The sequence below is a fragment of a genome, unplaced genomic scaffold (genome assembly GCF_019419815.1).
Source record: "Pyrus x bretschneideri cultivar Hongxiangsu unplaced genomic scaffold, Pyrus_bretschneideri_v1 Contig33, whole genome shotgun sequence".
Taxonomy (NCBI): domain Eukaryota; kingdom Viridiplantae; phylum Streptophyta; class Magnoliopsida; order Rosales; family Rosaceae; genus Pyrus; species Pyrus x bretschneideri.
Window position 1 is genome coordinate 976,942 of NW_025999646.1, and position 25,881 is coordinate 1,002,822.

The 25,881-nt window shown below is 36.7% G+C and overlaps 3 protein-coding genes and 1 non-coding gene across 4 annotated transcripts; 2 read left to right on the forward strand and 2 right to left on the reverse strand.

Annotated features, from left to right (window-relative positions):
- The first annotated feature begins 155 nt into the window (after positions 1-155).
- On the forward strand, positions 156-3,839 carry LOC103944058 (sodium-dependent phosphate transporter 1-like). Its single transcript, XM_009354451.3, has 11 exons — positions 156-305; positions 444-569; positions 858-927; positions 1,005-1,129; positions 1,301-1,516; positions 1,654-1,740; positions 1,836-2,294; positions 2,387-2,496; positions 2,575-2,680; positions 2,767-3,021; positions 3,151-3,839. The coding sequence occupies exons 1-11, from the start codon at positions 156-158 to the stop codon at positions 3,274-3,276; spliced, it is 1,830 nt and encodes a 609-aa protein (XP_009352726.2). The 3' UTR covers positions 3,277-3,839.
- Positions 3,840-4,685: 846 nt separating this feature from the next.
- LOC103944232 (acetolactate synthase small subunit 1, chloroplastic) lies at positions 4,686-10,360 on the forward strand. Its single transcript, XM_009354663.3, has 12 exons — positions 4,686-4,951; positions 6,013-6,226; positions 6,308-6,391; positions 6,728-6,796; positions 7,346-7,429; positions 7,952-8,104; positions 8,221-8,307; positions 8,493-8,597; positions 8,689-8,811; positions 9,218-9,370; positions 9,731-9,796; positions 9,913-10,360. The coding sequence occupies exons 1-12, from the start codon at positions 4,740-4,742 to the stop codon at positions 9,994-9,996; spliced, it is 1,434 nt and encodes a 477-aa protein (XP_009352938.1). The 5' UTR covers positions 4,686-4,739; the 3' UTR covers positions 9,997-10,360.
- Positions 10,361-10,734: 374 nt separating this feature from the next.
- Positions 10,735-10,808, reverse strand: TRNAI-AAU. Its single transcript has one exon. It is a non-coding gene; the product is annotated as a tRNA-Ile (tRNA).
- Positions 10,809-17,211: 6,403 nt separating this feature from the next.
- On the reverse strand, positions 17,212-17,861 carry LOC125480427 (precursor of CEP14). Its single transcript, XM_048591306.1, has one exon. It carries the CDS (start codon positions 17,793-17,795, stop codon positions 17,505-17,507), a length of 291 nt encoding a protein of 96 aa, XP_048447263.1. The 5' UTR covers positions 17,796-17,861; the 3' UTR covers positions 17,212-17,504.
- Positions 17,862-25,881: the final 8,020 nt, after the last annotated feature.

The window sequence follows — 25,881 nt, forward strand, 5'->3', positions numbered from 1 at the left end:
AAGAAACACTACACAACATAAGAAAAAACAGCACAACCTATGCACTCTGGAGATTAATCCAATGTCACTAACAGTATCGATCACTAACCTATATGATATTACCATCCCTCTCCATGGCATAATTCTTACTAATCGAAACTCGGACAGACGAAAAAATGTCATCGGGGAACGATAGTGGTCCGGTTGATATAGCCGTCAATGTTGTGAGGCAGTGGAAGGAGACCTATAGATGGATACCAATATTTGGAGCTGTTGCTGCAATTGAAGCGGCTTTTTTGACTGGTGGAAACAATCTTCCGGCTCCGGTTTGTGTTTTTTTATTAGGGTTCATGTTCATAGCTATTGGCTACTCGCATTGTTTGCACATTTTCATGTTCATAGATATTTGATGGCCCATTTTATAGCATCTGAAATTTGTTTTTTGCTTGTTTGATGTTTATCAGTTTTCGACACCAATTGGGTCGGGGAGTTTGACACTTCTAAAGGCATTTGTTGTGGCTTGTGTGATCTACGTTCCTGGAGCAGCCTTTGCAAGTTGCGGCAGTTGTGTGAATGACTTGTTTTCTGATGTATGGATTAAAACACTCTATGTTCCTCCAATTCAATTCTATTTTACCTCCAAAGAAATTGGTCGCTATAATATGAATTTTTCTACAACGCGATTAACTGCACTTTTGAAATTGTGTATTTCATTCATATTATTGATAGTGTTGAAACTTCTGACCTTATAGTCGTCGACATGCGACGATATGATTGTCAATATGTTGTCAATAAACTTAACTGAAAAAAAGTAGTTAACCGTTCTTGTAAAAGAACTGTAACGTATAATTAGCTAATAGAGTTTTCTATATTCCCAGTTTCTCAAGGAAAATCAACCAAGTGAAGGTTTCTTGATGTGGAGTATGGTAGTTGTTCTCATCACTGCAGGTATACTACAACACTAGCATGTTGCTGTATGCCATTTTTTGTATGTTAATTTTCTCATGCCTGTAATTTTTGGACAGCAATTTGGCTTGCTTTGGCTACATATTTGCAGCTGCCAGTCTCACCGCAGCAATCGATGCAAGGTGCCCTATTGGGAACTATACTTGTTACTGAAGGTTTTAGCTACATACCCTTGTGGAATAAGGTAATTAAGGAGGTACACAGATTCAATTGCTTAATTAGGATGTTGCACGCGAAAACTTTACAAGAGATTGAAAAATGAAAATGATTTCACTTCTTTTCGGTAACTCAACATTGCCTTGTCTTTTCGCTATAATTCTTTCGTTTCTTACTCTCGAGCAATTGTGAAATACAGAACGCAAATCACAATTTCAAAGGCGGAGGAATTCTTTGGATATTTCTTGAATGGACTGTGGCTCCACTCATTGCCTTCGCATGTGCACTCTTCCTCTTCAGCGTAATGAAGGTTTCTCTGCTTCGCCGTGAAAATGCAGAAAAATGGGTTCTTGTTTTTCTCCCATTTGCCTATGGAATATCTGCTGGACTGCTTTGCCTCTTTCTCATGTTTCAGGTAAATTTCCTCGAGTGCAATTAGTAGTAGAACATTATTATGTATTACATTTTACTTGTCGATTTTCCGATGTGAGATTTTTTCTCCAACACCTTTATCTGCATCAATATCTTCCTTCTTTGTTGTCCATATGGCAGGTCATTCCGTCTATAACAGCAGTTCACAGTTGGGTTACCATTGCTGCAGTTGCCACGGCCGCCATGACTGGAGCACTATTATCTTTGGTAACATTTGTAACAAAATAAGATTTTTTTTTTTTTTTTTAAACCTTCCTTGCCCATATTTATGTTCAACCTTAATTGGGATCTCTACTAAACAGGGTTTGGTGATTCCTTTGGCCATGAAGAAAGTCAATGTAGACAAAAATTACAAGACCAATAAGAGAAACATGTCTAAATCCATAGACCAAAAGTGCATCGAAAGCCAAGAACAAACATGCATTAGTACAAAATCTTTGGATGACGAAGCGCAGTTTGAAGAAGCCTTGAAAGATTTCATGCAGATGAGAGTCCTTGATACCGTGTACGAAGAAGAGGATGAGAGGAGCTGGGCTTCACCGGACTCAATAAAGGAACCTGAACCCGAACCTGCACCTGCTCATAGTCACTCAGTTTCCGAAGATCAGTCTAACACGGAGAAATCTAGGTCATTTAGGCAGTTGCTTGAGTCTTCGCCAAACCAGGGTCAATCAAGGCACTTTCACAAGATTGACAAAACAACACCGGTTGAGAAGGCCCTTCGGTTCATAAGAGGCTCATCCAAATCAGCTTTTTCTCATGTGAGTCCTATATATGTATTTTGAACTTGCCTGAATGTTCGGTCACATTACCTTATATTAAGTTAACACCTTGTGCTTATGTAATTGAATAGGCGAACGAGTATGACAGACAGACCCTTGTTCGCCATGCTCTAGCCGAAAAATATGATGATGTTGAAGGCTTGTTCATTTTCCCACAGATTATAGCTTCGTGTATCTTCGCGTAAGTTCATTTCTGCCATAAAAACAGAAATTCGTTTGATAAAACGTATAGTGAAGATATTGACACATAGCATTGCAGGCTTATTCAATCTGCTAATGAAGTAGCTGCCATTGTGAGTCCATATGGAGCTATTCTTGATGTATTTCAACACAGAGTGAAATACTCCGGAAATGGTGAATCTGTGGTGAGTTAACGACTGTATACAATCACGTGTCTACCTCTATTTTCCATATCTTATCGTCATGACCAATCAATATGAGATTCTTGTAGGAATCCATCCATGTGAACTGGTGGTTTAAGGCGATTGGCGGATTTGGTGCAGCAGTTGGTTTCTTGATCTGTGGCAGGAGGCTGACACAGTGCCTAGGTGGGAAGCTCACTTATGTAAGCAACTCAAGAGGCTTAGCAGCACAACTGTCCACTGTGGCAGCAATGATTCTGGTTCATAAGATTAAGCTTCCGGTTTCAAGTGTTCATGTTTTTGTTGGATCGTTAGTAGGAGTTGGGGTCGCAGACGACGCTCGGGTGAGATTTTCTCCTATCTTCGAAATACAAATTCGTTTCTCTCATCACATTCCAAGAACATTTTAACGATAAGTTTTAGAAAAAACTTGACAGTCAGACCCTTAATATTTTCGTTTTTTTTCCCCTCAGAATGTTAACTGGAAGCTCCTGTTCAAGTTCGTATGTGGGTGGGTGCTCACCATTATTTTTTGTACCGGGATTGCTTACGTGATCTTCTCGGTGTCTATACACTCCCCCGCCTATGTGGTGCCCTAAATCTGTCTCCAATTGTTCCATCAATAATCCATTTTGTTATTTTTTCTTTTCTTTCTTTTTTTATCGTGTTCCTGTGTGTGTACATATATATATTATTTTTGTTTTTTTATTATAAAGCCGACATCACTTAGTGAGATAATACATTATTGTTGTTGATGATGTGTAGCACTCAAATAGTCAAATTTATGATTAGTCATTTTTGGAAAACTTCTGTTTTTATATGTGACACATTTGTGTAATACATACACACATATTTTTTCAGTTTATCGGGGTATTTATTTACATTAATAAATACCGCCCCAAGGTGTTTATTGGCAATTTATCAACAATAAGGACTGATTTATGTAGTGTGAATGTACCACCTCCATTATTTTTTACAAAATTTTTTTGTGAAAAAGCATCCTAGGTCAAATAAGTAAGCCCTTCTTTAAAGGCATTTCTACGACTTCACAACACCAATATAACTTCGCGTAAGAATTGCGTTGTCGAGTCTCCAACTTTCTCAGTTTTTGTCTAACATTTTCCTGTCCAAGTTATAAGATAATTGGTCAAAATAAGTACTAAGCCACTTTCTAAAATAGATACAGGCATGTTGCTTCCTAAAGGCATTCAAAGAATTTCAATGACTTCATTGGCATTTCATGAAAGCGTATTTGAGCGGTAGCTAGGGCTTTCAAAAACTTTATATCGAGAGTGATTCACTTTAAATTATTGGAGTTTTAAACTATCCTCTTACCAATTCGTCTTCCATTGAACAAATTATGGAGTATATGAAATCGTTGCTTCCCTTGATCACTGAGATCAGTTATACTTATGTTTGCTGCCTAGTTAACGGTGTAACCCACCGCCTTGCCCGTTACAGCCTCACAGTCCAATCTCCTTGCATTTGAATGGACTCTCCTTCAAGATCTATTCTTGATCTACTCTTCGAAGATTGTAACCAAACGTAAGTCGGCTTTTGCCACTCTTTTGTACTCTTTTCCTGGTTGAGTGCAAGTACTATCGTTTCCATGATTTTTTTCTTTTTTTTTTCTTTGAGAGATCAAAGATACTAGAGCACGCTCTTGTGTTTGTGCAATTTTAATGAAGTAGATATTTTGTAATATACCAGAAAAGAAGTTACACAGATTAGTCCACAATGTTTTAGTAAAAAAAAATGATTAGTCCAATTGCTAATTATGTTTAGGTTTTCATGAAACACGTTTGATCATTGTGTGGCGAAATGCCGTCGTTGATTTGCATCAACAACCGTTCATCAAAGAGATTCAGAATCTCACGTGGCGAAAGGCCATCGTCGATTCGCATCAACAGTCACCGTTCATCAAAGAGATTCAGAATCTCTCACGTGCCAAAATTTGCCAAATGGGCCCCGAGGTCTTCTTTCTTTAATATCTCTGGTCGCTCCTTCCGCTTCTCTCTCTTCATAAGACACTGTCGAGTCCCTCTCTCCAAACAACCCACCAATGGCGGCTGTGTCATCACCATTCTCCACTTCACTGGTGGCCCAGAAACCGAGTTTCCCAGAAGATTTCCGGCATGGGTTTTCCACAAGCTTCGATCTTGGCCGCCAGCGGCCGCTCGTATGGAAGAGTTCCGAGCTGAAGAAGCTGGTGGTCTCTGCTAGCACTGGCAATGCTGTTTCTGTCAGTGATTCTGTGCCTTCATTGACTTCTAAGTGAGTATTTTTCGTGATTAAATTTGCTTTTTTTCCCCTCTAATTTACGTTTCGACTCTTTCTGGGTTTGCTTTGCATGCAATAAAGCTTTCATTTTTTGGTAATTTTGTGCACTTTTTGGTTGAAATTTACTTGCTTTGTTTCTTGGGTTGAGCTGAATATTTGTGGGGTTTTTGTTATTTCAGCCGCTGGATTAAGTGCTTTTGCATAGAACTGTTTTAACATTGTTATTTTTGTCTCTATTTATTAATATTTAGCGAGTAACATAAATTTTGTTTTCATCATTTGGTAATTGGTTTTGATAATTTAATTGTTCCAACCAATCTTTTTTTCTTTTTAAGTTCGGGTAAATCGACTTTGATGGTGACCATTTACTGTTCAAATTTTGAACTTTGGTTAAAAAGAGTGTAACTTTGAAGCATGGATAAGGATACAACATAATATGGTGATACGTAAAATCTTTAAAAACGAAAATACTATACGTCATGAATACGATAATAAAAATATATAATTTGAAACATATTTTAACATGAAAACATTCAAATTCAAGTTCATTCAAGTGTGGGAGTTATATTCCTTGTTTCAATTAGAGGCAAGCTCTTTGTATTCATCAACTTTCAACTAAATATTTGTTTCCTATTAAATTCTCCTCTTAATTTCTCATTTGAATGTGTAACGGTATCCTAAAAGCCGAGTACATGTATCCGGCGAGAATCCGGAGTATACAAGCAGTATTGTATCCGATGAAGTATCGGATACAAGATACACGACCAAACTATAAAGTATTCGTGCTCTCAGTGTACCAAGGAAGTGAAAAACTGATGTGGGAGTTATGCTTTCATGGCAAGTGTAGCAAAAGTAAAAGATATAGGCGATGGCTGTGTCAATGAGGCATAATTAGTTCATCATTTCAAAAGCTTTTGTAGCGATGATTCGGAATCCCAGGTCATGGGCCTGGAAGACTATTTTCCATTTTTGTCATGAAAGTGCAAGGAATTTTTTATCTGGAAAGACTTCGGGGTGATTTCAAGTTTTCAATTCTGATTCTATAATCATTTCAGGGTGAAACGCCATACTATTTCAGTGTTTGTTGGGGATGAGAGTGGAATCATAAACCGAATAGCAGGGGTTTTCGCCAGGAGAGGTTACAATATCGAGTCTCTTGCTGTTGGTTTGAACAAGGACAAGGCTCTCTTTACCATAGTTGTGTCTGGAACTGAAAAGGTGTTGCGGCAGGTTGTTGAACAGCTCAACAAGTTGGTGAACGTGATAAACGTTAGTGGACGTCTTTAGCATTTCGTGTAAAACCTTTTGGTAGTTTCTTCATTATCTTCACTTATAATTCTGCTTTATCAGGTCGAAGACATCTCAAGGGAGCAACAAGTAGAACGTGAACTGATGCTTATCAAACTTGATGCAGATCCAAGTACCCGTGCAGAGGTAAATTTTTGGATCATCCAACCAATATTTGGATAGACCTCTTCCTTTTGATACGTCTAAATGATCTACCCCTAAGAATAATCGTCAATAATATGTGGTTTTAATAAATCGCGTATAATTCTCTATAGATTATGCCAAAATGTAATTTTTGCCACTGAACATGTTGATTTTTTATACATCTTGGGTTGAATTCTATTGTATACTTGTTGTAGGTGATAATTCTTCGAATTAAACCGGAGTTAACTTCTCATTTGATGGTTATCAACACTGATTAAGATGCTCTTTTATCATTAGTTGTCATTTTACCTGATCTTGTTTGTGCGCTCTGATTTTCAGATAATGTGGTTAGTGGACATCTTCAGAGCAAAAATTGTTGATATCTCTGAACAGTCACTGACAGTTGAGGTGAATTTTAATGCTTATGCCTCCTTTAGTTGTTGCAGTTCGTTGCTATGAGCGTATGACTCTCCGCTTGGATGTGTTCATTTTAACACTTATACTTAATGCATGTTCCAGTTTATATCTTAGTGCCCAGGTGCCCAAAAACTTACAGATGATTAGTTTGTTGAAAATTTATGTGGAGGATACATTCTGATTAATGAGGCAAAAATCATTGCAGTTTGTTATACTACAAGAGAATACACTAGTTCTTGTTGATTGTGGTAAAAAGCAATTATATTGTTTATTTGTTTTCTTACTTTCTCTGATAAAAACAGTGCAGCGGTTCATGAATTTTGTTTATAATGTGATTTAACCTACTCCATGAGCATATGGTGTCGTTTAGTGGTTTAGTTTGCTCAACTTACATTTGTAAATCTTGGAAATTTTATAAGTGGCTTTAGCCAATATCCTCTTGCTATACAAAGAGTGTTCCAACTTGCAATTTCCTTTATGGCCTCTTATAGTCATATTGGTACCAAATCCATCTATGCTTACAAAATCAGTTCATCTCAGGTTACTGGGGACCCTGGGAAGGTGGTTGCTGTTCAAAGAAACTTAAGCAAGTTTGGAATCAAAGAACTTGCTAGAACTGGAAAGGCAAGTTCTATATTTTGCATTCTGATGTTTATGCATGTACAAAAATGTCCATTTTTGCATGTGTTAATGGCTGCAACCATCTTAAACAACGCATGCAACGAGTCATATGTGTAGGATATCCAATAATTAAACAGTTCATGAGTGGCCAAAGAACTTGAACTGTCAAGATGTTCACAACTAACAATTTGAAATAGTATTCCCAATCAGGAAGATACTTATTGTTGGCATGGAGATGCTAAGACAATTTTCTATGGGAGTTGAACATCGTTGTGCACTAGCATTGATGAGTAATGGATGATATTTGTCAACCGGTTCCTTTGTTCTTGTATCCCATAATTCTTGATTTCTCTGTTGCATATGTTCTCCCAAAATGCATTTTGAACTTGCAATCAACGATGCAAATTAAGTTAGGGTGGTCATGTAACCCGTCTAGATGTTGACGCACTTTTTTTTTCCCTTCAATCTTTTATACGTTATGCAAGTATCATCTAAGTGAGGCGTTCAATTTGACTCGTCCGACAGATTGCTTTGAGACGAGAAAAGATGGGTGCAACAGCTCCTTTCTGGAGATTTTCTGCAGATTCTTATCCAGATCTTGAGAAGTCCACGTCTGATGGTGCTCTTGCAGTGAAAGCAAATCGTACGCTCAATGGTGATGCTGGTACTGCCTCAAGGGTATGTAAAATCATTAACTGTTATCATTTACGATGATAACATGTATGTGCACAACTTTTACTCTTGCCTTTGCCATTTTGGATTGAACATAAGCGAACCTCATTTCATTATTGCAGGGTGACGTTTATCCTGTGGAGCCCTATGATGACTTCCGTTTGAATAAAGTTCTTGATGCGCATTGGGGTGTTCTCTACGACGAAGATGTATGTTTCTTTACAATAATCAAATCACATTGTGTTTCACTTAAGTCTAAATATTGCCTTGTATGAGACGTACAAGGTGGAAAAATCGATGTATCTGCTTAGGAAGTACTCTTTATTCATGTTTGCTTTACTCTACAAACCAATGCCGTTGAAACCTAACCTGTGCCGTTCATTCTAATATGCAGTCAAGTGGCGTTCGATCACACACTTTATCTATGATTGTAAATGACTATCCTGGAGTTCTAAACACAGTTACTGGAGTCCTGTCCCGAAGAGGTTATAACATTCAGGTTTGTTGATTCTGACCTGCGCTCACTTTTTATGTTTGGTTTTCTTGGACCTTTGCTCATGTGATTATTGGATTTCATTTCACACTTCTAGAGCCTAGCTGTGGGGCCCGCTGAAATGGAGGGGCTTTCTCGCATTACAACAGTTGTTCCCGGTACAGATGATTCAATATCCAAGTTGGTTCAGCAACTCCACAAGTTGATAGATCTTCATGAGGTGAGGGTTGCAATGTTCAAATATGCAAATTAAAAAATGTATTGAAAAGCTCGTACACACTTGAAACTCTGCATTTCCGATTCTAATCACTTTTTGCAAGTCCAATGCCATTGTTTCGGTCGCAATCTGGTCGATGTGGTAGGTTGGGGTTGATGACTAAATATAAAGTAGTTCTATGACCCAGGATCTTTTTTTTCCCCTCTCCAGATTTCGATTAATCAAAATCTGCTCCTCAGTTATCTGTCAGTCATCGATAATAGGCAGCCTTGATAATAAGATCCTTACCGAATTCAACATTGATGAGTTAATGAGTGTTCATTTTGAGATGATGAAGTTTTTCCAAGGTTAATCACAAAATAAGATTTGTTCATGCCTTCATGGATGATAACGCTGGTTGTTCCTCCAGGTTCGGGATATTAGTCACTTACCATTTGCTGAGCGAGAGTTGATGTTGATAAAGATTGCTGTGAACACTACTGCTAGAAGGGATGTTCTTGATATTGCCAGCATTTTCCGTGCCAAAGCTGTTGATGTATCCGATCATACAATTACCCTTGAGGTTGAGGCTTTTTCCCGCACTCCTATTATTTGTATACTTTCACAAATAATCTAGAAGCAGGATAGTTATTCTTGCTTTCTTTTGGTCCTTGGAATTTGAACCAATATTCATCTCCCTGAGAAAGACTAATAGCAATAGATGGCGATTCCATTGATGGATTCTCAAATACAGAACAAGAATTTGTGAGTTTCTGTCATTTTTAGACACCGCATCCTTGTGAAGTTACTAGGCTTATGGTATCTGTTGAGAAGTTCTACCTCCAAACAGGATCAATGTCACCGTGGTTCCTGTATTTAGTTGTACTAATGAATGCGGTTATCGCTAATCTTACTAATACGATCTACTCATGATTGTTTTCAGCTGACTGGTGATTTAAATAAGATGGTTGCACTGCAGAAGTTACTAGAGCCCTATGGGATTTGCGAGGTCTGTCTTCTCATTCTTTTATTGGTCTTGTACTGAACAATTAACTAGCATACAAATTTCAGGTTTCCACATGAGCTTTGGTCCTCATATCTTAACATTGTTTTTCCTCCTTGAAGGTTGCGCGGACTGGGAGGGTGGCGTTGCAGCGGGAGTCTGGTGTGGATTCCACATTTCTCCGCGGATACCCCCTTCAGTTGTAATGCTGGGTTCCTCGCCCATATCCTATCCAGGTTATGTGAGCTTTCTGCCATCCATTTTGACGAGCTCACTTGTGACCAGCTTTGTTGATAAGGAATAAAATGCAGTTCGGCTGTTAGGCCTAAAGAAAGAGTGAATCAACCAACGTCTTCTTTTGGAGATCATTGATAAACCCTGGATAGAAGATCCGACTCCCACGAACCCTGTGTTGGTAAGCCGGTGTTTTACCCGGGAAGCAATGTATGGAGGTTAAATTAAGAATTTAGAGTGTGTCAGTCAGTGTTTAAGTCTTAGGTTATTAAATTTATGTTGTATCAGTGTAACAAGCACATGTATGTTTGTAATACACGTTAGCTCTTGTTCTTCCTTGCAGAGAATTCAGCAGATCAAACTCTTCAATGGGGGTAACGAACGAATCGAGGTTTTCAGCGACTATTCCCTGATTGTTCGTTACCCCAAAAAACTGTACCAACAACTCTAAAAGTCAAGAGAAAAAATGGCAACCCCCGAAGAGCTGTGCTTGTCAAATCCCGAATGAATAGCTGATTCGACTTTGCTCTCCATGCCGGAGAAATATTACTGAAACGCAACGACGGTAACCTGAAAGTACAACCTCAAAATCATAGAGCACCGAGCAGAAGCTAAAAACGTAGCTCGCTTCTGAAAGGCAAATCCAGACGGAGAGAAAGAAAAAGAACGAACTTCATTGAAAAAAAATACATTATAATTTAGGAAAAGAGTGGCCCATACAGGTCTCGAACCTGTGACCTTCGCGTTATTAGCACGACGCTCTAACCAGCTGAGCTAATAGGCCAGTTGACATACTCTTCGGTTTTGATTTATTTATTCTACAAGGTTTTGGAAATAACTCGTTAGAAATTTCCAAATTTGTCACTTAATTATTACATCATACAATTTCAACCCTTTTGATTAAAAAGTCTCCTAAAGCTTGTCCACTGGATAAGATCTGATCGATGGTTTTGGGTAGTTGGGTTGGTTAGTTGTTGCCGCTAGTGCTTCGATTGGTTGCATTCTAATCTCCAAACGCATGTGATGCATGAAATATTCTTTGTTAAATCAGCCCTCTTTCTTGAATTATTGGTTTCAAAAAAGCCTCTCATCAACTCATCCCAAAAGCACTTCTATCTTCAAACGTGCACTTCAATTACGAATCAAATCAATTTGTAATATTTGTCCCTACCATATATGAAACAACAAAAAGAAGGATGGGTACTCAAAAAAGTATGTAATAGGAGGATAGCCACTTAGCAACTTTTTTCAAAAGTGATATTCTAAGAGCTTGCTTTCACGAAACGTGGAGCTCAATCTATCAGCAAAACTATTGCATTTACCTTTCTCGTGAAAAATAGTGGGAGCTAATTTCAAAACCGAAATGATGGTAGCAGGATGCTGAAATCTTATCAATGACAAAATCATGAAAAAGAAATGCACATCGACTAGTATATTATTGTGAAAGATGAGCTTATATATATATAGGCTAAATTTAGTGTCAAAAGTTACAACAAGAACATGAACTATCATGGAGAGAAAACGTCGCCGATGAATTAGTTTATGTTACTTTTCTAAATTTTCCAAAGTTGTCATCATTTATATTCTCTGCTAACGTCTATCTAATAAATCAAATTATGTACGATATCATTTAGTTGCTGCCATTCCATGCATGTAAAAGCCACCATATATAGCATGCTACTCAGGTCACTACCAAAACCCTAGATGATGGCTATCGTGCACTCCGTCGGTCGGAAACCCTTTTCTTTCTTCTTAAACATCATATTAATAGTTCTCTTAGTTTTGGCATCCATAGCATCTGGAACTCGAACCTACCCGACACCAAATGTACCGGATTATAAAAGCCAAGGCGCTTCGGAGACGCCTGCAGCTGTGCCTCGGCTGGTGCTGTTAGATTTGCGGGAGAGGCTAGTGGCTGTTTTTCATCATGTGGTTCTTTCTAAGCGTCCTATCCCACCTTCGGGTCCAAGCCATAGGAGCAACAAGGCACCTAATTCTTCAAGGCATTTGTTATTAAATAGTCCATGATTAGGCTCATGCAGTATAGTTGTATTAGTTTGCAGTTTTTTGCCTGTGGCTTTCTCCAACCCAAATTGAATGTACCATGAACATGTCTTGTTCATATTTTTACTATAATTTTTAATTTGTAATTTATAGGTTATACAAGACCAGCTTGTACTCAACTTCAATCTTGTTCAGCCTGAGTCAGGCATGTATGTGTGAATTGAACTTGGACGGAGATGCATACCTTTGGGAGTTTTAATTGAATTCCATTTTTTTTTCTTTTCATTTTTTTGGTTCCTTGGATGGATTTGAATCTGACACTTTTATAATCCTCTCACCACTTAGACAAATCCCTAAAGCTAAAATTAATTGAGTTTGCTCAAGTAAGTTTTTATTATACAAGCGATACTAAAATGGAGAAAATTTATACTAAAGAAGTCGGTGCATTGATACATGCTCTTAATAATGCGACAAGCCGACTTTTGTTCGAATAAATTCGCTTACACGACACGTTAGTTCCACTCAAAACTAAAAGTCAAGCCGCCAACATATCTGGAGGTAGCGCTACCCAATGTAAGTCGCCACTGGTTGGTCAATGGCCGCCAGCTGGTGAATTGTTTCATGACAAATATGGGAGCCGGACTTGCTTGCACCCACACTCTTCTGTAGTTTTTGTTTTCTCTTTTATATTTCAGTGATTGATTTAACTTGAGCAGCACTTCTGCATTATTGTTGATATGGAAACATAATTAGTCTGAATGCCAAAAATCACAAACCAAGTGAAGGCATTTTGGTCCTATGGCTATGATCAGGCCTAAATTAATGAACGAGAGCGGGGTTGTGTGGATTCCTTGAGTTGGTTCGATGTTCTTGAGCCTTGGTTTAGTCATTTTTGATGACGTTGTCTAATCAAATTGAAATTAAGCGAGGGTGTGTAACTCAAGTACTCAAGAAGATTTATTTATGCACCTAAGTTTTAAATTTGATTTATGTTTCCTCAATATCGCTTGTGTAAAAAGAAAATTATATTGAAACTGAACAAGAGACGTGTAGCTTAAGTGGTTAATTAAGAGTATTTATCAATGCACCTGAAGGCTGAAGTCTTAAGTTTGAGTCTCCTCCTTCAATATTACTTGTATAAAATACAAAAACAAAACAAACAAAAATTGAACGTTAACCGATTTCATTTTTCTTTTTATCTTTTTGAATTACATTGTGTATAAGTGACTAGTCTTTCATAAACATGACGACAAATTAGTCTGCCAAATTATGAATTTTGATTCTTCAAAGCTCCTTTTTTTCCTTTTCATTTTGGTCACTTTCCAAGAAAGCCAGAGATGTGAAAAGACTTATGAGTGAAAACCTGATTGATCTTAGAATTTAACAAGCCATGACTTTGAAAGTTGATAGATATTCTTGGACAAAATAAGAAAGTTGTAGACTCTAATTAATACTGCGCATGCTTCTCTGATCCTAGCTACATGGTCAATCCTGATGGTTAGAATAATATCCACGCACCATACATGTATTTCTACTTATGTGTCATTCAACTGATGGATGTGTTTCTTTGCAAGTGGCACCCTTAAACCGTAATTATATCTTCCTTAAGGGCGTGATTGATAGATATCTTAATTTTAGGAACATGTCTCCGCTTTGGAATTTTTTGACGCACTAGAATAGAAAAGACACATGAATTCCTCGACAATACTTCATAGACACTTGCATATTCCAAATTAAACTTGAGGAAGAAACTGCTCTTGAGTTTATAGCTTTTCTTTTAAACACATTGTATTTTGAATTCAAACCCTTACTTTTCACTTAGGCTATCTCTAACCGAAGGCTGATTAGAGGGTTCGTTTTAGCCCTCTGGTCCTCCAAGAAATTAATATTTTAATGAACAGTGCAGGGTCATATTTCTTACCATCTCCAACGGAGGGCTAAAGGGCCATATGACTCGTTTTAGCCCTATCACAAAAAACCGTTTCCAACCGAGGGCCAAACATAATTTATTATTTAAAAACTAAAACTTAAATTCAAATCCAATGGCTAAGTGATGTTAGCTAGCCGTTGGATTTGTATTTTTTTTTTTTTTTTTTTGCTATAAATAGGGTGGATATTGGGTTCTAATTCACACTTTTTTGAATTCAATCTCTTTCAATTCAAATTTGCAATGAATTCCAACTTTGGATCATCTTCAAATTCCAACTTTGGAAACCAGGGGTCCTCATCTAATTCCAAATTGGAAGAAAAATGGGCTAGATGAGACGAGAAGATGAGGAGTCTGATGAATAAGATGAAGCATGGCGCAACACACAAAACAGAGTAGCAGCCATGGCTGTGGCCATGGTGTGTCAGCCAACTCAGGAACAACCTCAATGTGGTGGCTCTGTTGCTGGTCGCTTTTACAAACCACGAAACAGAGCGATGACGCATGCCAATCTGATGAACAACTACTTCAACCCCAACTCGGTGTACACAGAAGAGGATTTCAGACGTCGCTTCCGGATGAGGCGTCATGTCTTCGAGCGTTTACTTCGTGATGTCCAGCAGGTCAATCCATACTTTCAACAAAAGCGGGACAAAGTAGGCCGCCCTGGTTTCTCACCTCATTAGAAGTTATTGTTGCACTCTGAATGATGGCCTATGACTCCCCAGCTGATTCGATGGATGAAACCCACGGTATGTTTGAGTCTACATGCCTTAATACTCTTGCTATAGAATGATACGTTCTCGTACCATAAATAAGTACCTACAACAAGATCTTGTTGAACATCTTTGGGCTAAAAATAGCATAGAGTAGGCATTTAAGTTTTAGGAAAACTAATGAAAAGGCATTTAAGTTTAAGTTGGAGACAATTTTAGGGCTATTTTCGATTCTCTGACCTTCTAGACTATTCGGTTGAAGATAGCCTTAGTGTAAATGACGGAATGATATCATCGTTTCAGTTTACAATTCAAACGATAATCAACGTCATTCGTGACATTTACAGAGCAAGTAAAAAACTTTTGATTGGCACCGTACAGATGTCACCACTCCAATTAATATGATTTCGTGTTTGTAAGATTATAAGAGTAATTTGTTCAACTAATCATTCGACGCAGTAGTTCGACTAAGTACACAAGTGGTCGGCGTATGAGGGTCTTGCTCAAAAAAACAAGTCCCAAAAACGAGCTTTTGCATTTCTGGCACTTATCTTCCACAACCTTTAGACTCAAGGAATTGTTATTGGCACTCGAAAAATCTCATTTTTCACTCTAAATTTTCTATAGTTAGAAAGAAAAAAACATTTGTGAGAAGTGTAAAATGAGATTTGTGGAGTGCTAATAATAGTTACCCAGACTCAAACGGCATTACCATTTTATACACTATACTCTCCAACATTGTTATTCTATTTGTTTATGTTTTGTCCACACTAAATGAAAATATTTTATTTTAATTCAGCTTCCAGTGAAAGTTTTGTATGTGTCCCATCCATGGTATAAAATATCGATGATATCAGAAATATCGGTTGTCCAAAAACATGGAAATTTCGATGGAAATATCGGGATATTATCGATATCGATAAAAATTGAATAAAAACCACGGAAATTGTAAGAAAAACTTGGAAATTTTTATTGAAACTTTGGAGAATGTTTATTATCTATTAGTTTATAAAAAAAAATAGAAGGAAATGCATTACATGATGGATTTAACTGATTTAAGTTGATTATACAGCGAGCTGGCAAACACTATGAGTGTAGAAAATATGTAGTAACTAATAAAAAAAGATTAAACACACCATAATCATTTATATATAATGATTTACTACAATATTTTACACTTTATACATTGCATGGTAAGATACATGAGTGATTTAGTACCACATAAAGTTCCTATGAGGTTCAAATTTTTCACCATCTTCATCATCTCTATGTGTAGAGTAAGTTTATTGTGAAGAGTATTCATCAAATGATAAATCCCCAAAATAGTTTTGCATGTAATTGTTAACATGCCACTCATATAAATATAAATATTTTAGCATATTATCACTAAAACATAAGTGATATATCGTGGTTAAGGTGTTGGAGGAGTAGAATGGGAGGGGTTCAAACCCCCTTTGTGTTTTTTTTTCCTCCCTTTTTTCCCTTTTTTTCTTCTTTTTCCTTTTTATTTTTTCCCTTCCTTTACATCGATATTTTGAAGGAGATGGAGAGTTTTTTTCCTCCCTTTTTTCCCTTTTTTTCTTCTTTTTCCTTTTTATTTTTTCCCTTCCTTTACATCGATACATCGATATTTTGAAGGAGATGGAGTGTTTTTTCCTCCCTTTTTTCCCTTTTTTTCTTCTTTTTCCTTTTTATTTTTTCCCTTCCTTTACATCGATATTACATCGATATTTTGAAGGAGATGGAGAGTTTTTTCCCTCCCTTTTTTCCCTTTTTTTCTTCTTTTTCCTTTTTATTTTTTCCCTTCCTTTACATCGATATTTTGAAGGAGATGGAGAGTTTGGCAAAGCCATACAGTAAGTAGCCTAATTTGATATCGAATTCGTCATCCATGAGATTCGAACCTAAAACCTCTCACTTATAAGTGAAGAGAAATATCATCAGATCGTAGTACTGAGTGATATTCCCAGCCAATTAATATAAAAGAAAATCTCTCTTTTAGGATCTTTGCTTTTTGGGTGATGATCTATTTGTAGAACTTTAGCAAAGGCCAAAATGTTCCAAATGGTCAGCACTTTTTGCTACTTAGATGAACAATTGACGTTAGAAGCTCCATCACCCACTTAAGAAAAAAAAATTATAGCTTATGGAATCATCAAGAATTTGGAGAGCTCTTAATTAGGAGATGCCAAATTTAACCAAATGCAAGCGAAGGTTCTGAAATGCTCAGTCCTCACTCAAGAATGGACAATAATCCTTTTTCCTCTCTTACCTTTTACTTTTATATCATTCTTATATTTTCTCTTTAAAATTCGCATAACTATTTTCTGGACAAGGATTCTCTCTGGATCCCTCTAAATCCACAAACTTCATCAATCCGGACCCTTGAAATTTAATCTAACGACTAAACACAGGGGTCCCCTCTAAGCGTTTAATAACTTTAACCGTTCGATCAAATTTCAATAGTCCGGATTGATGAATTTGGTGGCTCCGGATCCCTTTCCCTATTTTTCAAAGTTGAGAGGACATAACATTAAACAAAAAGAAAAAAGGGCAACCACATATAATAAAGAATATGAACAATGGTACAATAAGGTCTTGTAAAACAGTACAAGCACCGTCTTTATAATATCTAAAGGGATGCAGATTATAAAAATGAATCCCAACAATATACTGTCTATACAGTTCTCTTCAACTCTTTAAATTCTATACCTAACCACTCCACTATAAAAATTAAAAATTAAAAAAATTCCAAAACTGTAGTGACTATAGAGATCTAACAGTCAATGAAAAAAAATACGAATAGTTATTGCGAATATATAACTGATACTAATCAATGGCCGACGCCGGGGCTTGGAACAGACTGCGCCAGAATCCGATTTGGTTCGCCGCTAAGATGGCGTGCGATGAGCTTTTCGTTGACGACGACGGCGTGACCCTTCTTGCTTGGGGTAGAAGCAGGCACGTTGCCCTTCGGAAGGGCACTTAGAAACAGAGAAGCCTCTTTCTTCTTGTACTCGGCATCGTCCTTCTTTACATCCAAGAGCTTTCTGCTTTCCAGAGTTGACACAAATGAGGCCATTACCACTAAGAAAATGAGTGCGAAAGCGCTCAGACGAGGCATAGCAGTGAAGAATGGAGAGAGAGAGAGAGAGAGAGAGAGAGAGAGAGAGAGAGAGATTTGGGATTGTGGGTTTTGTGCAGGTTGGAGAAATGCTGATGGGGGCTTGGTTTCATTGGGTTAGGCCGTGTATATTTATAGCAGAGGGTGAGTGAGGAAGTTCGTGTACCGCGTGGCGGCGAGAGAGAGAAAAAGAGGAACTTGGGGTTCAAGGTAGCACAGTCCACGAGGAGGTGGCCAAGTCAAGATCAAGTTGGAAGAGAGAGTCAGGTTGGTCAGAGGAAATTGTGGCAATATGTCATTTCATGCTATTTTGGAGACGGAAATGATTCCTCTCCGGATGATTTCTTCCTAATTAATTAAATTAGAGAATTTATGCCGTTGAAATTTGATTAAACGACTACAAATAAGGATCTATTTTAAAAATTATAATAACTTTAACTGTTGAATCAATTTTCAACGACACGAATCTCCTGATTTGATGGATTAAGAGAAAGGGATTCAAAAATGTTCCCATTCCGCGGGAGACTACAGAGAATGTGAGAGGAGGCCGCGTGGAGGAATGGAGGCTTGGTTTGGTGGGTGTGAGCTAAAAGCCGCCGGCCATGTTTCCTTCCTTATCTTGGTAATTTTCACTTCATGAAAACACATGCACCGTCAAATACCAACACCTTTCCTCCCATTTAATGCACCTCGGCCTGGCTCAATTATAATCAGCTGTCACTCGCGGCTCCCTGTAAATTTATAAGTTATAAGAGTAATTTTTTCAAGATATCTTATTTTCGCATTCTCATCTTTTTCGTTTTGTACATTTTTTTAATTTAAATTTTAAATTAAATAAATTAAAAATTAACGAATTAAGATAAAGGACAGAAGCGCATAAAAAATGTGTGGGAAAGTCAGTTGTTAATAAATAGAGGTAGAATATGTAAAGATTTGAAAAGTATATATAGAATTTAAACTATTAAAATATCAAATAAATGCTCTTCGATGACAAGTTTCTTATTTTAAAAAAGCAATACACACACACACCCTTGTTAGCACCAATTCTCATTGATGTACGTATCTATTTCTTATTAATGAATATCGTAAGTTTTCTATAAAAAAAAAGAAAAAAAAGTTCATTAAGTACTTATACAATCTTTTGATTATGCTCGTGATGAATTCAATTAAAAGTGAATTAAGGCGTTCAAGTTGCAAGGATAATTAACTCATTATTTTATGTTGGTCTTATAATAATCTGCTCTTGTGCTTAACACTTAAAGGCAACTTTCTTTCACACCTAAATTCATTTGCTCTTCCTCTTCATAACTCAACCCAATTTTAATTGAAGGCTAAACTTTTTCAATAGAGCCTAATATATTCCCAAAACATCTTTTTTCATTTCCTTGAAATTTAAAGCATTTTCCTTAGAAAAAAACAACAACCATGACTATCATAGTGAAGGCCAATCCTTGTTGGTGACACAGCACCTCCTTCTTAGGTGCACAATAATATGCCTCTAATTTAAAGGCATTGCAAGGAAGTTCCTACTTGAGGAGAATTACACTTTTAGCTGAGATGTGAATACAATCTACTGAACCAAAATCTATACCATTTATTTATTTAGGTATTAACAGAAAGAAAAATATAAAAGTGAAGGTTGTGAAAAGCATGGGCCATGACATTCTCCCGGCTTGACCTGCAGCCAAGCCATTTGTTTTATGAGGGCTGAAGCTTTGGGACTTGGGAGAGATTTTTCAGCGGTACATCATGTTTCGTTAAATAAATGGTGGGATATATATATGTTTTAAAAAGTTAATAATATAAAAAATAAAATTTCTCACCACTTATATAAAAATATGTGATGTATTATCCGTGTTTCCGTCACAACTAAAAATTTCTCAGAACTTGGGGAGGTGGGAGATCAGGGATAGGTGGGCAAAGTCAAAGCCGTGAAGCTCAAGAGCAAGATCCAAGTGGTCCCTGATCATAACGCAAGAAAAATATCAAAGTGACAAGGTTTTTCCTTTTTACGTGGAACTTTGATTGAAGGATATCTTAGAGAAGAAAAACGGGAACCATTTTTTAATTCAAAAGTCTCACACTTGTAAATCACAATACGATGCAAGTTTATAATTTTATTGAGCTTTTTACTCTTACTTTTGAAAAGCAACTAATTTCTTCGATTAATTAAGGTCTGAACCTCTCTAATAAGAATTCAAGACGATCATATTTCGAAGAAATGACAACTTTCCGCTCGTAGATGATAATTCCGGAAAGCAAAGCTGCTGAGAATATGCATTATTATTCTTGAATATTTTGGCCATGCATGCATGCTGAAACAGAAAGTTGCAAAATATTGACTGAGAGTTTTCGATGCTCTGGGAAGGTAGAGCAAACTGACGTGTGCACACAGGAAACAGAGAGACTCCAGGATAAAATTACCAAATAGTAAAACGATCATAAGATCATTGAAAATAGTAATACCACAAGTTTAATTTAATTTAAAGGGTTGCATTTGGCAATAAACAATATACCGTTCAAAATATATGGTAGCTTTTTCTTCAATTGTCAAATATATACAGCTCAAAGATCAGTTTTCAAAATTTTAAGGTTATTTTCTCACAGCCAGTACAACTTGGACTAACCACATGTACAATTCCCCTTTTAACAGCTATGACTCGATATGGCACGTTTTAGTTGTACGTTTTGTACTCTGAAGTCCCTAGTCATTTTATTGACGGATCTATGGACCTGACAAACATGAGAAATAGTACAACAATTTGTCATAGGGATGTGATATTCACACATCCCATTTTACTTCTCACACATTTTTTTAATTTTCGACCGTTGGATCGGATGAATTGAAAAATATCAACGGACATAAATTATCAAGGATGTGTAAGAAGTAAAATGGAGTGTGTGGATAACACACCCCTTTGTCATATATCATTTGTCAAATGGTATTTGCAATTTTTGCTCTCTCTCAATTTCTTTTATGAAGGAAATTTAATTGGTCGCATGCAAATGGAATATTATTAAATGGCATTCATATCTTATGAGTCACACCATTCTACTAGCTAGACCAAATCATAGAAGTGTTCCCATTAATTAATAAATGTCACGAAGAAAATGCTTATTTAAATATGTAAAGATAAGGATTTCGGCAAAAAAAAAAAAGGTGAAAATAAGGGTACACACACACATATATTATTTTCTTTTCATGTGCTGAAACTTTATGATGTATGGTGAAAATAAGGGTACACACACATATATATATATATATTATTTTCTTTTCATGTGCTGAAACTTTATGATGTATGGTCAGACAATAAACTTTTTTGGCCATGGAGGCAGATAAATCTTGTCTAATGAAGATACCTGAGCAGCTGACATGGGTAAATTATTTAAGGGTTGTTTTGTTGACATTGTGCCCTACATGGACTTTTTTTCTTCCTTGGGCGGCTGCGCCATTCAATGCCGACAATGCAGGAAATTTAGCACCATATCTCTTGCATTTTTGGCTTATGTTTTTCTGCGTAGTGCATGCGGTATCATGCGGATTTGTTTTATGCATAGTAATGGTAGCTAGCATTAAGTCAAAATATTGACATGGTTTTTTCTGTTATGGGCTTGCATGCTCAAATTGGCCATGGGAGGCCTCCATATGATTCTGATTTTAATTTATTTTATGATATTCTTATGGGGTTTTTTTCCATTCGATGTCGGTACATATTTTTGAGATTAGGGTTTAGGCAATTGATATTATTGTGTACCAGGAACAGTGAATGGATGTGGAATTGTACTACTACAAATAGTATCACATTCTTGATCATGAAATATCGATTGCTTGTTAAATCCTGTGAATGTGTACTGAGTGAAAGTATTCATGTATTAAACCTATTTGGAGAGGTAATTATTTATTATTAAATCCAAATTATGATAATATTTACTTGCGAAACCCAAATTTGCTATAATTTTGTTTATTGAGAATCATGCATGCCTTAAAAAATAATTGCTCCATATGTATGTGTCGAAATTAGGTGATGATACTTGGCATATGTTTATATTTTCAATCTGTTTAAGTAAAAATATATAAAACTAAAACCCATGAAAATTAACAAAGGAACAGGGTCCTACAAAAACCAAATAAACGGTTCATGGGATATGATATAAAAATTAATTAGGAGCAAAAAGAAGTAGACCCATAAGGGTTTGTCACAAGAAAATGTATAATATCTTTTGAATATGCTTCTCTTGAGAGTTGAAGTTTGGATGAATATATTTTAATTAAACTGATGATCCATCTAATGGTGTATAATTTGAGAGTTGTTTGCTGACTTTCGATCTATACAAAAAAAAAACAAAAAAACCAAAAGAAACAAAAACAAAGAAAAATTATTAAGAAATAACATAGTTATTACTCTTCTATGATCTTAACACGTCTACTAAATATAATGCTAAAGAATTTTCACGATTCTGTTTAGTCCTGTAGCCTCCTGGTCTTAACTAATTAAGTCAAACTTTGTTAATAATGTTACACTAATAAGAGTCTAAATTGCAAAAGACTGTAGTCCACGTTTCGCACATATCATTGACCTTTGGCTGCTAACAAAAGATAGGACATTGCGATGGAATTATTAGATTCTTTACTCTTTGAATTAGTATTTGTGTATTATATTAAACATAAACAATTTGATTAGGTGGTTATGGTTGCATAATAACACGACAAACTTGATAGCTACCCCAAGGCGTATATGTTATAATAATATTCCATGGCATCTGCATTCTGCAGCAGTCCCACGCAACCGCGTACCAGCAACAACTGCTAACAAAATTATTTTCTAACTATGAGATTTATGCCAAAATCTAAAGAGATAATTAACTAAATCCAAAAGATTTGATTCTAAACAAATAAGTTCAAATATTTGTACATTAATCTCACCTCCAACCGTGGTTACAACAGTGGCAATGCCGACCTACGCGTAGTTGGTGGTTGGTGGAAGAAGTTGGATGCACTCTAAAATCACTCCATGGATACTCTTCAATCCTTCCTGAGTCCTCCACCAAGATAACAAATGGGAATTTTTGTAGTTTTGTTTTGAATTTTAGCATTAAAAACTCATTCACGCGGAAAACCGAGGCTACATTGAAGTACATTCAATCAAGGAAATTGATTCTCTTAAAAAAGTAAATACGTTTTAGAAAATTTTGTATGCCTTTCTGATGTCTTTCACTGAATTGCAACTTTATCAGTTTGAGTCTTTGAAATTCTCTTCAAAGTGAGCTTAACAAAAAGCTCATTTTTGACTAATCACTTTTGAATCAAGACATCTAATTGATCTCATTCCAGATTTTGTAGATATTTGATTACTAATTTTAAAGTGAGATCACATATGATTTGATTTTTATGAGTAAGGAAGCATGAATGGGAAGTAAAAATTTGTAATACAATATATATGGTTATGCACATTATATTGTGTGATAACTGGGCTTTGGACACTGGGTCACTGATATGAAGTGGGCTGGCTTTACATGGCAACTCAAGGGATTCAGACTGGCACAAACAATAGTTTGCTAATAAGGCTATGTTTTTCTCAGACTCAGTGTGGTTCACTCTGGTTAGAGAATAATGTGCAACTGATTAAGTCGATTCCAACTTGCATTAGTACGGTGCATTGTTAAACAAGAAATCAAGTTTTATATGGTAAAGCACAAGATTCTAAAAAATGCTAGGCGCTAGTTGGGCGGCGAGTTAGCGCCTAGCGCCTGGGCGACTAGGCAGGATCTAGGCGGGCGACTAGGCGGGATCTAGGTGGGCGCCTAGGCGGCCTAGGTGGGCGCCTAGGTGACCTAGGCGGATTTAGGTAAATTTCTTGTATGTCTTGTAAATAAGTGCATATTGACACATAAAAAATTATACTTATATGAAATTCATGGATAAAATAATGATAAAATTCAAAAAGAGTATCCAACAAGTTCAAATTTTAAAAACACATTAAGCAAATATACCATATAAATTAAGACATTTTGAATGATTAGTAAGTTAAATTAATCAAATTCAGAGAGATAAAATATAATTCAAGATATTTTAAATAATTAGTATTTAGTTTTTAAACAATAAATATTTAAAAAAACCCACCAAATGGGTTGGGTAGTTCATAAACATTTAAAAATCAAAAGTTTGTTCATAAAAATCCACGTGTGAGGTTTGACACCTCCCCTCCACCCCCACTTTCTCACATCAGCCTTAGAGCAGTTCCACCGGGAGGTGGTTAGGCCGGCACTCAGCCAAAAAACAAGGCTGGCACTCAGCCAATCCACTCTAGCCCATTCTATTGCTTGGCATCCAGCCCAAGCTAGTCTCCAGGCCAGCCCAAAATTGACAGACCTTGGGACCGGTCCATCTGACATCAGTGTGGTGTCGGAGGGGGCATATGATGTCAGCCTTTTTTTTTTTTTTTTGTTGCGCCAGAGAGGGCGTTGTTGTGGAGGTGAGGAGCGGAGCTGGTCGAGGCGGGAGAGGGTGTCGGGAGGGAAGGAGCCACGGAGGGAGAATGACGGGAGGACGAAGCGACGGCATCGGAGGTGTGGAGATGTAGGAGGATGAAGTGACGACGTTGAAGGACAGGAGGTGTAGAGGAGCTTGTTGTTGAGGTCGACTTGAGATTTGAAGGATAGGTGGGCAACGACATCAGAGAAGGTTTGGAGGTGGCGGTGGGAATGGATTATCTGTGCTGGGTGGATGGCGTGCTGGAATGGAAGGGAAGGGAAGTGTGGAAGATGGGAAAATAAAAATATTTTAATAATAATATTATTTTTTTATAAAGTCAGAAATTAAAAATAAATTTATTTTTTATTATTTTATAATAAAAATAATAATATTTTAATAAATTAACTAGGCTATTTTTTTTTTTAAGGGATGGAGATGCTTTGACCTATTACTGTTCACTGGAGTATATTACTGTTCACCTAAGTGGATAAATGCGCTGTATTCTGGTGCAAAGTCTTTAGGGGTGGAACTGCTCTTAAGATTCCAAAAGCTGGAGCCCTTTTTACGCCTTGGAAAGCGGATCCATTATATCTTTTGGGGTTTTCTTTTCCTCTTCTTTCTTGGAAAGAGGAAAGCCATTAATGTTATGAATTTTTTTCCTTTTCCTCTTCTTCTCCTTCTCTGATTACTCTGTTTTTCCATTTCATCTTCTTCTGTTGCTCCGTAAATTTCCACAGCAGTTCCTCTCGCTTCTTCTCCGAGCTCCTTCCTGCTTCCAAGGCGCTCGCTCTCTCTCTCTTCTAGCTATCAAACAGCCCAGCGTTCGTACAGACCTTGCCAATTAAAGAAATGATTTTGAGTTAATTGCAGCGGAGCACCACCACTTAGCGCCCAGGCGGCTGTCTCAACCGTTTTTTAGAACACTGGTAAAACATAAGGCTAATCATAAGGTTTATAGACCTTATTTTAGATAGAGAATTGTTATTAGCACTCCAAATTTTTGATTCTACACTCTAAACTTTCTATATTTAAAAAAGAAAAATACACTTGTAAGGAGTGTAGAATGAAATTTTTGAAGTACCAATAACACTTCCTTTATATAAATAGAACAAAAAAAGAATTAAATTTTATATGTTAAAACAAAAGACTAATTATAAAGTTTATTTTATTTTATTTTATTTTTTTTAAAAGGGTTCTTGACGTCAAAGAAATTCCAACCCATGGCCAATGGAATTGTCAAAATCCACTTGCCGGTGCACTACGTTACTGTAAAACTAGCAAACAATACATATACATTAGCAAAATTTTAGGATTAGCTTGGGCCTAACCTGGTTTCCATGTGGCTCCGCCACTGGGTAATAGCACTTCATAGAATACTTCCGGAATTGGGTTCTTGGACAGCAGATAATTGTAGATGGCATCTTCCCCTTCTGAATGTTATGATTTACATTATGTATACAGGGTTGATTTCAAAAGAGAAGGTTGTTCAAATTTGTGTTGTTGCGTTAGAAAGCCCGTATGCAACCGCAAGACATCTACCTTTAGACTATCTCCAACCCTGATCTAGAACCTAAAAATATTTAGCCCAGAAAATTTAGGTTTTAGCTCAGAAAC

Coding starts and splice junctions, on each gene's coding strand:
- LOC103944058 (XM_009354451.3), top strand. CDS start 156: ATGTCATCGGGGAACGATAGTGGTCCGGTTGATATAGCCGTCAATGTT. Junction 306..443: donor GAAACAATCTTCCGGCTCCG/GTTTGTGTTTTT, acceptor GATGTTTATCAG/TTTTCGACACCAATTGGGTC. Junction 2,681..2,766: donor CCGGAAATGGTGAATCTGTG/GTGAGTTAACGA, acceptor AGATTCTTGTAG/GAATCCATCCATGTGAACTG.
- LOC103944232 (XM_009354663.3), top strand. CDS start 4,740: ATGGCGGCTGTGTCATCACCATTCTCCACTTCACTGGTGGCCCAGAAA. Junction 4,952..6,012: donor GTGCCTTCATTGACTTCTAA/GTGAGTATTTTT, acceptor TAATCATTTCAG/GGTGAAACGCCATACTATTT. Junction 9,797..9,912: donor AGCCCTATGGGATTTGCGAG/GTCTGTCTTCTC, acceptor TCCTCCTTGAAG/GTTGCGCGGACTGGGAGGGT.
- LOC125480427 (XM_048591306.1), bottom strand. CDS start 17,795: ATGCCTCGTCTGAGCGCTTTCGCACTCATTTTCTTAGTGGTAATGGCC.